Source organism: Anarhichas minor, unplaced genomic scaffold, assembly GCF_050575085.1.
Source record: "Anarhichas minor isolate MPS153535 unplaced genomic scaffold, ASM5057508v1 ptg000043l, whole genome shotgun sequence".
NCBI lineage: Eukaryota > Metazoa > Chordata > Actinopteri > Perciformes > Anarhichadidae > Anarhichas > Anarhichas minor.
In genome coordinates, this window is record NW_027466489.1 from 3,838,044 (window position 1) to 3,851,545 (window position 13,502).

General features: G+C 40.5%; 1 protein-coding gene across 13 annotated transcripts in view; it reads left to right on the forward strand.

Moving 5' to 3' along the window:
• Positions 1-13,502, forward strand: part of cadpsb (Ca2+-dependent activator protein for secretion b) — a 57,565-nt gene that overhangs the window by 13,381 nt on the left and 30,682 nt on the right. For all 13 annotated transcript variants that reach the window (XM_076110980.1, XM_076110976.1, XM_076110981.1 and 10 more), the window contains exons 2-6: positions 977-1,090; positions 2,256-2,588; positions 10,007-10,087; positions 10,386-10,619; positions 12,055-12,176. In XM_076110980.1, coding sequence (XP_075967095.1) covers positions 977-1,090; positions 2,256-2,588; positions 10,007-10,087; positions 10,386-10,619; positions 12,055-12,176 — 884 coding nt within the window. The remainder of the gene's footprint in view (positions 1-976; positions 1,091-2,255; positions 2,589-10,006; positions 10,088-10,385; positions 10,620-12,054; positions 12,177-13,502) is intronic.

A 13,502-nucleotide genomic window follows, 5' to 3' on the forward strand; every position in this document is an offset into this window, starting at 1 on the left:
ATTTAGCGTGTTAGCCTGAAAACATTTGCACTAGACACTAAGTAAATATGGGGCTGATGTAAATGTTTTACTTTGACCGACACAAATTGTTTTATTAACTGTATTAGCCGTCAAAGTTTGTGAGTGAGTGAGTGGGTGAGTGAGTGAGTGAGTTAGTGAGTGAGTGAGTGGGTGAGTGAGTGAGTGAGTGAGTTAGTGAGTGAGTGAGCGAGTTAGTGAGTGAGCGAGTGAGAGCGCGGCAATAGCAGCTTCGAGTGCTCGATCGGTACGGTGCTACACTTGTGCAACTCTCAACAGAGATGAGAGGGAAGATGGCTCACTCCTTCTATCATCTGCTCCAGAAAATAATCTGTGTTTTATTATTTTTTACCACTTGCCCAATCGGGTAAGTGAGTTGTTTGGCAATTGAGTATTCCCTATTGTAGAGCCCTGCTTTGGTTATAAAGAGGGGGTACCAAACTGGAGGAATTTAGGTATCTTTTTTTTTTAATTCGTGACGATGGTAAAAAGGATTGAAAGATTGACTTCCGTTTCGGGGCCCTGGCTGTAGTAATGCAGGCTTTGTATCAGGCTGTGAGTGGTAAAGACAGAGCTCAGCTTTAAGCTCAGAAAATTCTGAGGAACTTGTTATAAAGCTGCTACTTTTTCGCATTAGAAGTCAGTTGATATACTGTAGTTTGGGCACTTAGTTGGAATGCCTCCTTGCCACCTACGGTTGTCTTAAAAGGGATGTAAAGGTAGATTTAGGAAACACTACGGGGATTACGCGTCACAACTGGCTTGGGAGAACTTGGTGTTCCCCCAAGCAGGAGCTTGAGGAGGCTTCTTGGGAAAAGGATGTTTGGGGTGCTCTGCTCGCCCAGAATAACTTATCAGAAATGAGTGAATGTTATTGTTATTTAAAATAATGTCTTCTTGTATTTTCCGATCCTGGCTTTAATGCTGAGGTGACCTCTGTTTGCCCTTGCTTCCGCAGATTGCCAAGCAGCAGCTTCAGCAGACCAAGGATCGTTTCCAGGCCTTCCTCAATGGAGACACGCAGATTGTGGCTGATGAGGCGTTCATCAATGCTGTGCAGAGCTACAATGAGGTAGCAACACACCAACAAACCAGAGCAGCACATTCAGAAACATTTTGTTATCCAACCACAGCGACTTGATGCTTTCAAATGAACCACTAAATGTGAAACACATCATTCATATGTGTGTGCATTTGAACATTTATTATCTATTAATATCTTGATTTTTTTTTTTTACATATATGATGTAAATTATTTGTTATTGTAAGTGCACCATAGCCTCTGGATGACTTTTGCAGCAGATTTAAAGCCAGAAATGATCGGCTTTCAGTCTAAAAAGTAAAAAAAAAAGCACTCAACAGCTCTCCTGCTATTCAATGTCAAAATGCATCCATTCAGACGCCTGAGTGGTGAAATGGTGGCTGAAGCTTTTCACAGAACAGATTATGAGTCAGAGCATGTGGCTGACACAGCCATCTTTTCCAACCTCACTATTCAATCTGCAGATGAAAAAGTCATTATTACCATGCATGCAGTACAACACGCATTGCAAATAGTGGGATGAAGGCCAAATCCATGATGGAAAAACAAGTATAGCCATTATTCATATATAAGTATGAAGTTGGAACCATCAGGAAACATGTAATTTAGAAATTACTACACTTACTAAATGTTGTGGTGTGCAAATGGGAAACCAGCATCTTATTAATTTCAGCCTGCAAACCTTTGTTACCCTCGGAGACATACACCAAATGAGAAGGGTAATGTACCACCGCGCTGAAATGTTTCAGTGCTGTAGTCGCTGCTTTTTAGCCATAATGGATGCTAAGAACCAAATGTGACTGTCAGAGTGACAAAGCAGTCAGCTCTGATGGTTACTCCGCTTGACGCTGTGACAATATAGCCTCGCCTGTCTCTGTCCCTGTTAGGCTGTCATTAGCAGGAGACAGAATGCAGCTTTGTTGAGTCACAGTTTAACATATATGCCACTGATTTTTCATTTCCAAATTAACAAGAACAGTTTCCTTCGCTGACGAAGACAGACATTTAGTGTTTGAGACAGAACGTGACAGAACAGCAGAATAACTCCTATGCAATACTCTACTCTACATATGAGTCTGTTTAGAAGTCTTAATCGACCAAATCATTAACAGCCATTTGAAAAAGTGCTTCTTTTGATGGATCACTCTACGTCTTACATAACTGCAATCAGTGACATTGGTGTCTCACAATGTAGGTGTTCCTGAAGAGTGACCGTGTGGCTAAGATGGTCCAGAGTGGCGGCTTCTCGGCCAATGATTTCAGGGAAGTGTTCAAGAGGCACATCGAGAAGCGCGTACGCAGCCTTCCAGAGATCGACGGTCTGAGCAAGGAGACGGTGCTCAGCTCCTGGATGGCCAAGTTTGACACCATCTACCGCGGCGACGAGGATCCACGCAAGGCACAGCAACGCATGACGGCCAGCGCGGCCTCTGAGCTGATCCTCAGCAAGGACCAGCTATACGAGATGTTCCAGAATATACTGGGCATCAAAAAGTTTGAGCACCAGCTGCTTTATCAAGCCTGTCAGGTAAGATCTCAAGCCCGTGTGATGCGTTTCAAAAGGTTTTCACATTCGACCCAAACATTTGAGTGCTGTCACAGAACTGTTTCAGTTTTTCGAATGCGTGGGTTGGTGGAGGCATCATTAGAATTATTATTTATCACACATAAGATCATCCTTAAACTGTCGATCAATTACAGTACACACCATGAATGTCTAATGTTTTGAATCGTTATTTGAATGTGGTTACATTCATTTTCTTTTCACTCTAAACAAGACCACAGCATCTTCTTCCTGCAGCTACAATAGTGACAGTAATGATATCATTGAATTGAAGTGGATGGGTTAAGAGCTGTCACAATTAGTCGTTTAATGACTTAATTGTTCATCGGATAATTCATCTTCAACAGTTGTAATAGTGAATTAGTCATTAATTTTGTTTAATCAAGCAAAAATAATTATTTGCTGGCTCCAGCTATTTTAAAGTGAGCATTTGCTGCTTTTTTTTAATAGATCATTATAATTATTATTTCTTTATATTTGTATGTGGCTAAAGTTAACCCCAGACCAACGTTTTAGTTGGACCTGAGATCTCTTATCTCACCACTTCCAGATTTGACAACAATTCACCAAATGCACCAGATTCTCCCGGTTCTTCCTCGGCCCAATTGTGAAAACACAATATTCTGGTTTATCTGAATAAAACAATTTGAGATTAGGGACATAGAGTCACCAGATTAGCAAAATATGTCAAAAATAATCCATGAAATGTGATGCTTAATGAGACAAATGCTGAACAATAATCACCCTTTTATCATATGATATGATTTGGTTTGATGACTAGATATAATAATGACCATTTAATGACTCCAGGTGTATGTTTACTTATTAGTATTTGCCATATACAAAGTGTCATTGTTGTTCCGTTGAATGGACATATTTTAAAGTAAATATGTCTCCTCAAGATATATACTCCTGATACCAGGCCAGTCATACTTCATTGTAGGGGAGATATGTTGAGATTGCAGGTGGATAATAGTGGACACAGGGGGCTCGTGTCAGACATAACTCTCCTTCCCTCGCTGTCTTTACTGCTTTACTGCTCTCTATGGGAATGCTGAAAGCCACACTAATGTATTCCTTCTTCAGGAGGTTGATTAAAAGTCTCACCACGACAGGATTTTGGGGGAGGGCTCGACACATTTACATCTGCTCATCATTTAATGCATAAGAAAACCTACCTCTTCATTTCATTTCCATCTAATGGAACCACCTCTTGGAAGCCAGTGAGTTTTAAAATGCTGAATTTATTTGGACCAGGTGTCATCCTTCTTTCAACAGTTGCTAATGTACTGCATAAATCTGCGCAGATGGCACGAGGTGCTGTTAAACAAATTAGATTGTTCAGTATTCTTCAAATGTCTCTGTTGGCAAAGATCAATAAGGGCACTGTTCTGCAGAGTGTTCATTCGTTAGATGCTTCTAATGCTGAGGTGCAATACATCACCATAGCCTCCAAATCCACTCTGCGTTTTCCTTCCCAAGCCTTTGAAGATGCTTAACCTAGTTTTTCTTAATGTGCTGGCAGCCGAGTTGTTAGTATCCGATCAAAACACTGCATGCAGAACATAATACAGTAACGCTGAACAGATCCCACTCTGAACAATAAAGAGCTACTAAAGAACATTCAACAATAGAGCAACATAAAGGCACATATGCTGCAGAAATGTGCATGTTCAGCTTCATACTGTGGTGAAATACACCTCTTCCTGCTCTTCCTGCTGTTCTTTGAGTTCTCTCTGTCTCTTTCTTGTCCCGTTTGCTGTTATAATGAATACATCAGACTGTACTGATGTTGACCAATGTATCTCATCAGTAAGCAAGCAGCAGCCATATATTGCCCTGTACTAAATGATAAAGTCCTCACTAAAAAGGAGATGCAGCAATACAGTCAGCATGGGCTCAGGGCTGCTGGGATTTGATGAAAGGGTTCCATGGATTGGCTAGGATTCAGAGGCCATCACTTTTTAACTGTTATCGCTGGGGATTTGCATTTTTTCGCAGTTACATCCAAATAGTAGAAAGGAAGCACTGGTCTATTTCGGTCTCATGCTGAAGCAAGAGCAGCCCCTGGAAATGACAGACTGATTAGACTGGTACAGCCGTTGGCTGCACCAGCTCGACTCTGAGCATACTCGACTCCCTGATGGCTGCAGTTATTTAGCTGTGGTGACACCAAGTATGACCAAACTTTTAACTGTTGGGTGTTTACTTCGCAAAGCACAGTTTTTTGTGAACCATAATTGTTGAACTATATTACTACAGAACTCAATTGCATTTTAGTGTTCTCTTAGATTACTATTATTTGCCCAGGATTATAAAATGTTTGCCCGGTGCGAAACCAACGTCCAAATCCAATATCTCCACAAGGTGCCGCTTAGCTGGAAATGTTAATTTCTTAACCAATGTAACCAATCTTAACTAATGTTACATTTTAAGACCTGCTTAACCTGCTGCTGGTTAACAGGTAAACAAATTTAACGTTTTGATTTCTCTGTAAGACTTCTTTTGTTCAACAGCTAGTTTAGCTAGTTTTTACTGTTGTTAGCTTGGTTGCTTGTTTGGCTGATAAAAACGAAGTGAAAAAGCTCTGCGATGCATTAAGAGCTAGCCTTTCACTTTACGCTGCCACGTACGCGTTCATATCAAACATATTGATTCATCATTGCAGAGTTAAATGCATTCTTATCTGACAAAAACTGAATATTTGTTTCCTGTGGTATGACATTGTGATATTTCTTAATAAATTATTTTCATTATAATATTTTCCGATTAATATGAATTGCTCATATATTATCTCTATAATGTCTAAAAATAGGTATTATCACAATTTTCCACTGCACAAGATGACATATTCAGATTATGTATCTCCAAATAGCTAATTAATTATAATCAATTTATAATATGAGGAACAAAAGCAGCAAATCTTCAAGACCAGTGAATGCTTGGCATTTTTGCTTGAAAACTTTCAGAAACAATCTCATCGATTATTGAAACATTTGATTAACTCTTTTTTTCTGTCGACCTCTGAATTAGTCAACACATCTATTCAGCTGTAAACACTGCTTACAGGTCCCAAGCTGATCAATGATCATTGATATTTATTCACACCAGTGGACTCTCGCTAACTAAAATTATTCCCTAATCTCAAATGGCTGATTCAATTCCTGAAGCCCCCACACACACACACACACAGCTATAAATTATGTCCTGTGCCGCCGTCCCCCCGACTGACAGGCCATACTCAAATCTGCTTTCCCTCTAACAGGTTTTGAAGGAGACCCCTCCCTTTCCTCTTTAATTTGTCTTGTCAGCAACTGTTAGTTGGGAAATGAGGCCTGAGCTCTTCCTGGTTTAGCCTGTAGCTGATATAATTGCGTAATGGAGCCTCTTCACTGCACAGAGAGGAGATGATGAAAGCATTTCCTATGCCTGCCCGTCCACCTCCAAGCTGAAAAAGCAGTGGTGCTGAAACTGGAGGGAACTACTCAGTCTGGTGATATCATTTTCCCATATGAGTGACTCCCTTCACATTACAAATAGTAACCTAATCGAAAATAACTGATAAGGTTAGCTTTCAACAACATCAAAAGAAAACATAAACCAAATCTCTGCACTAGACTGAAGAGATTTCTCTAAGTTGAGTAAGAAGTTAGAGGTTGAGATGGATAATTATTCACAAGCGTCGCTACACCCGCACAAGAGAAGCTTTCTTTCACAGTGCACACTTTTTTTTTAATCACACACACATATACAGAGACGCAGTCTGAATATAGACCAGCTGCTTCAATTCCTGCAGGTCCCATCCAGCTCTGTTCTAGCCCTGTCCGCCCAGCCTTTGTTCTCGACAAGAAACCGCCCCTGGCCGGTTGTGTTATCTGCTGATAATGTCCCAGCATCCACCTGGGTATCTGTCTTCAGCTGTGCTGTTAACTACCCGCCTACTTCTGCTCCATCACCTTTAACCTGCTGTCAGCTTGGCAAACACTGAGGCAGTGTCACCTTTATTTAGCTGCAGTGTTGCTGTCAGCTTCAGTAATGCAGATCGAAACTTACCTTTTGATCAGTCTTATTTCTTATGAGATTGCCTGTTCACATATCATGCCTGTGGGCCATTGACAACCGTGACCTTTCAGTAGTTGTAGGCTTGATAACATTGGGGTGCTGTGGGGCTCAGTATGGGGTGGCTATTACAGTAGTTCACACAGACACCGCCAGCTCTACTTCCTCCCACAGCCATGACTGTCTTTGCCTTTCACTGCTGTCAAGAGAGAGATGGGAGTAATAGAAGAAACTCGCCCCATCCCCCTTCACATTACATGCTTCAGAGTCACTCCTCTCATGTTAGCCATTTTGCAGACGAGCTGCAATCTGCACATAGTCACAATGACCAAGATTATCTGCTGCTGCAGTATTCAGTTTTGCTGAGGTATTGCAGTCTTGAGAAATGTGGGTCTCTTGTGTTTTTTTGGGAGGAGGCCCACAGATGAGACTGTAAAAGATGCAGCGTCAGACACCGACTAGACAAGCTGCTGCATTTCCAGGCATGGCAGTGACAGTTCTTTTGGGATTGCACGAGTCAAATGTCGCTGGCACCGCAGTCCAATAGTGCCCAGAGCTTGAGTGTTTTGACAGGCAGCACAGATCACCAGCAGCAGGGGTAAAGGAGACGTTCAGGCACAGCTCAGGCAGGAATGTAATCAGGATCAGTCACAGTTCTGGTTGTGAGGGAATCTGGTTTTCGGCTGTTGGACATGACAATGAAAAGAAAAAAAAACTTCCTAAGTGTCACTGTGTGGCAGAACAGTACTGAGTACTACTGTGCTGCAAGCGCAGACATTCTGCTGCAGCTGGTGGCAATGTCTGATTATGTGCTCTACTAAACAGGAACTCTGGGTTATGTAGCAGGGTGGCTGTTTAGTGGCCAGCACTGGTAGCACACTAGACTTGATGTTTCACACTGACTGTCCTCCATTGAAGATGCCATCTGGCTGACATCATTTCATCATGTTCACATCAGTGAACAGAATCAATTACAGAAAGAAAGTGATGCAGGAAAAATCCATATCAGCAAAATATCTAGATTTAAGAAAGCCAAGATTTCAACAGCGGACATGTCTTTCTGCTTGTGATCATATAATTCCTATATGACTACTGTTTTTTAGGGTGTTTTTAGCACTCTATCTGTGTGACTCTTGTTTCTCATCCATGTTCTGTGTCCCCCCCCCCCCCCAGTTAACGGCTGCACTGTGACTTCAGCTCATTCTCTCTTAGAAAGGATTGCTGGAACGGGACGGGAATCAATATAGTAAAGCCTGAAAGACGCGGCCTGTTAATGTAATAGGAGTGGGTGAAATATAAGACACAGAGAGGTCTTTGGCACGCGTCCCAGCAGCAGGAGGTCGGAGGATTTTAGGCCGCTGTATATCAAAGATAGATCAGGTGGTCAGTTGGAGACACCACGCTGCTGTGTAGAGACGATTCTCTCACATTATGCTTTATTCAACAAACCTTTGTCGCCAGCTTGCCTTAATTAGGATGGCAAGCATGATATCTGATGATGCATATAGTTAGTTGATCAGTTAGGTGACTTTCAGATCACCATTGATATTAAATGTACAGAAAATCATTACCATAATCAAAGAAATTGTCTAAAGAGTTTTGCCAATATACAATGTTCACTCCTCATGAAATCAAAATGCATTATTACAGTCAAACGTTTGCTGCTGCTTTGTATTGAAAAATTAAGATTCAGCATTTTTTGCCCATTGCACTGATTAGTCAAATTAGTATTTAAGTCCAAACAGAAAAAAAATATATAAAGTGGGTGGCTTTTATTTATTTAAATTGTCAAATAACTAACATTCACTTTGTTCTGCGCCCGCTATAAAAAAGCAAAACTGAAAACTATAGCATCGTGTTTTCCCCGTGTTACGACACCTGTGTGTAAAACTCAAGGATTTTGCAATACCAACACCCAAGTAAGACGAGGTGGAGTTTATTTTTCACTGAAGACTTGCACAACACCGCTGTGTGGACAGGTTTGTGACTCCCCAGGTACAACTGTGCTGCAGATACTCAATTAGGCTTCCGACCTCATGGAGGAAATGTCAACGGGTGAGTCACAAGATCACATTTGACAAGAACGAGACATTTTGGGGGAGAGAATAACTGAATAAGTGAAGAACACTGAAGCAGAAAGCGGGAGAGAGACACTAGCCCTCACTTCTATTTCCTTGTGTCAGCTAATATAAAACTTATTATTGATGTGAGAGAGCCATGAATGTCTCTGCTTTTCTTTACTCCAGGGCAAAAACTAGGATAGCGACTTGTTTCCCCGGAGCTGATATTGTCATATATAATGACAATATAATTGTCATTATAATTGCTGATATAATTTTCAAATATTTTAAAGAAATTACATTACTGGTTTTGTTTCAATGTGCCGAAATAGTTTGAAATGGCTTATTCAAGTCGACACTTTTTTATTATCACTGCGAATGTATTTCACTGTCTTTATTTGTCTGCCCTTCTCTCCGCTCTACCACTGCAGAGAGTTAGAGAAAAGAAAAGAAACATTCCAAACGCTTGACACTTTGAGAAAGACCACAAGCAGGCGTCCATTCAAGGTCTCTCTGGTGCCGGCAGCATGGTTCCTACGAGGGATTGGTGCATTTCCTTTTGATTTTCATTTGTGATTTTCTATTCATGTGTGCTGCCGCACCATGCTGCTATGATTGCAGCCCGTTAAGACAAGCTGGAGCTCTAATTAGCCTTTTTATGTCCTGCCGTATACAATTCATCATCATTACCAATGTCAATGAGCACCTTTTGGTGTATGTCGGTCACATTTGCTTCAACGTGCTTGTTCATTTGCTCTATCTTAGATATCTGCCATTTAAATTCTGCTGTACCTCACACTTGACATTAAAAGGGTACTCCATTGATTTAACATATCAAGTTGTGTTCAGAGGTCTTGGGTTATTCTACTGCATATGTGAAACGTTGTATCAAGCCTTTTGTGGCTCCAGAGGGAGCTGCACAAAATGGGATTAGTTGGGGCTGAAGACTGAAAGTTTAAAAAAAGTAAATAACCCAGAGGTGTAGATTTAGAAATGAGTGAGTTTCCATACCTCTTAATGGTTAGAAAATGTATTTATTTACTATGTAAATTGCAATATTGAAAATGCATCATAACAAATCTTAAATCATTACAATGATGTATGTCTCGCGTTAAAGGATTTCTTGGATTTCTCTTCTTTCATGGTAAAATAATTGATGCCGGGAGTTGAAGGTGACCTTTGACACTGGCCCCTGGCTGTATTAAGTGTTGCTGAGCTCTTATTGTGACCTCATTGATCTGCTCCTCTGATTTTTGTCAATAGTTGGACAACCTGGATGAGCAGGCTGCACAGATCAGAAGAGAGCTGGATGGCCGTCTTCAGATGGCGGACCAGATTGCCAGGGTGAGTCAGAGTCCGTGGAGGACTCTTTAATATGCTTTGTTATATAGTTAGTATGTCACTAATATGGTGTAACATCACAGTGGGAGCTTCCACCCACAGGTAAAATAATTTCAAAGAATTTACACATTTTACAAATGTCATTTATACTGAATTAGATATCCATCATCTGAAAAAGACACACCTACGCTTATCTTGCTTTTATATTTTCAGCATTTTGGAAAATCCTAATATTTATTACCTCATTGCTATTTGCCATCAAGACTGTGATTGTTTGCTGAGCCTTCTCTGTTTTCAACAGGGTGGTAAGTTCCCCAAATTTGTGTCTAAAGAGATGGAGGCCATGTTCATCGAGGAGCTCAAGTCCTCAGTGAATCAGCTGATGGCCAATCTGGAGAGCATGCCTGTGTCCAAGGGAGGGGAGTTCAAACTCCAGAAAATGAAACGGGGACACAATACCTCCATTATCGACATGGGTCAGGAGGATGAGAACACGCTGTCCAAGTCTGATGTGGTGCTGTCCTTCACTTTGGAGGTATAGTGCATCAGGAATGAGGCTCGATATGAATGTATGATCAAATCTATGTTAAAACGTACAGTTTTCATCACTTTGACATCTCTGGATTCCTAACAATAGCCAGATAGAGCAGACATTATTTCATTACAATATCTATACTCAATAAAAAAAAACTGCAGCTGCATGTGCCTGAACCACATCTCATAAATCAAAGCTGTCGTCAACTACTTGTCTGTTCGAGACTAAGAATAGAAACAGACAGCAGACCTGTTTAGGGGGTTGAACAGATGCGATGTGAATAACAGACCGGCAAACGCACGAAAAAAATAACCTTTACCTGCTCCTTAATGGGAAATGTGACTCATCTTGTTATCGGCTTGTCTGAGATGAGCTATCACCACAAAACAGCGCCCAATCACACCTCGTTTTTTTTATGATGCAGTGCTATTTCAGAATCAGGAAGTACATAATGTGCAAACAAATGTGACACTGCTTTGTTGCTTCACACAAAAGTGGGCACGAGCTTTATGGCTTTTGAATGCGAAAATAATTTGTGGCAATTATCTATTTGTGTGAGGTGGTAATTCCATAGTGCTTTGGTAAAAGTCTGTATGTGTTTTAAAATGGTCGGCTGCATCAGCTGCCAGAAATCCCTCAGAAACAAATCTTTAAATAATCTAGTTGGAATCAGCTGTAACACAGTCCTAAAGCATTTCTGATCCCTGTGAATAAGAACATGGAATTATTAGTATGATAATGTACAAAGATCGTTGTAGTAGTGCTTTTTTACAATACTTTTGGAGAGTGAAAATACTGGAAAGGCTATTTCAATCATGTTACAAATCCAGCAGTTTATTTTTGATGAGCTAAAATTAATATTTATTTTTTTAAACGTTTCAAATCTCATTTCATTCTTTCGGTGGTGTAGATAGACTTACATATACATATACATATACATTCATGTAATGCTTTTAAGTAAAGGGGGCCAACCGAGTGTGCTGGACTGATTAACAGCGACAGTCAAATAAAATATACTGGCACCGTGAAGACATCGGTGGATCTGGTGGACACTTTCATTCAAAGTGGATGCGTTATCCTGACAGCAGCACATATTTCTGCCACACTAGAAATGTACAGTCACAATATATTAGTTACCCCTGGCACTGTTTTTATTATATGGTATTCACTGAGCGATTAAAGACTACTTGTAAGATTATGCCAACAAGCAGTTTCAATGATAGAGAGTTGAACTTTACAGGAAGGATGGCTGTAATTCTATTGGCTCTCTAGTAGAAAATCTAGTAATATGAGAGCTCCGGCTATTAGTATTAATAGTGATTGTGGCAGAGATAGTATTGCTAAAATATCTATCAAACTCAAAAGACGGGCCGCTTTAACATCTGCTGACCTGTTTCTCGTCTGCAACCTTCACTGAGGTGTCTGTGCTTCCTAGGTTGTGATCATGGAAGTAGTGGGGCTGAAGTCTTTGGCTCCGAACAGGATTGTCTACTGCACCATGGAGGTGGAGGGAGGCGAGAAACTGCAGACCGACCAAGCAGAAGCATCCAAGCCAACGTAAGGGCCTGAGGGTGCATGTGCACACACACACACACACACACACACACACACACGCACACTTTAAATCACACTTTTGATTGGCGATTGCTGCTGTTTCATTTAGATAAGACAACAAATGTTTCAAGATCTGTGGTTAAGATTCTGCAAATTTGGAGTTTTATTGAATTGCACTAGGGAAAACAAAACTAAACAAAAATCCACCCAAATGTATCAATGACATTGTTTGATGTTGATAATGTCCATTTATGTTTGTTTTTGGCATCAGTTCTGCTGTTCAGACATCTAGTGATTCCACCACTGGCAGTAATTTACAGGCTCGTTTTAATTATTCATTTCATCCAAAGGGAAAATGTAATTTCAATAGTTTTAATTATCTCTCCAATAATTTAACACTGTTCATTTTAAACTTGCACTGGTGAGATTGTGCCCCATTCTTTCATTGATCTGGTGCCTCCTGTGAATTGCTTCAGATGCCCTGAGTGAAATCCTCTACACCTACATTGCCAAACTGCATCTTAGGGGGTTCTTGGTTGCAGGAAGACGTTTCCAGTGCTCTCGCATGTGTTATATGATGCGTCATGCACTCTTGAAAGCACTTCGCATGTGAGACACTGTATTTAAAAAGAAAAGGGACTGTGTATTTGCACAAAACTTAAATTTACTCTTTTTTTCTTTGAAATACTGTATATGAATTATTTGGTCCAGAGTAGACCTTTTACCTGCACCTTCTCTTAATGAAATACATGCATACAAATAATGTATAGGTTTAATGACAATGTGGTTTTGCACCGTGATGGGCCATAACAGAAAACCTTCTAAACCTGTGAGAAAGCAAAAACCTTTCCTGTCTCTGTTTTGTTAAAGCTGCTTGAGTCATTCATGATTCACAGCTGAACCCAAAAACCTATTTGACTGGGTGATTTCTGACTCAGCCGACCAAGTTGTGAAAATGTATTGTGTAATCCCACAGTATGTCAAGTATGAAATGAAATGGCATAGTTTGTAAATTCCCTTCCTTTCTTTCGGAGTCCCAGCGGTTTGCATGCATCCTAAAATATTTTCTTTCCTTATTCCAGACCCAATTCATAACAAGAGTGGTGTCCTAAAGGCAAATACAGTGTATCTTTTGCTAAATATATCTACCCCTTTTCATCTTATTAACTAGTATTACACAGTACAAGATACAAGAGAAAATGTCCATGAAACATTCATGCAAATACGAGCTATTTTAAGGCCCAAATTCTTCCTCTGATCCCCCTAATTCAAGAGCCGTTTTATGAAGAGAGTATGAGAGAGATGGAGGGACATGAATGAGAGAAGGGA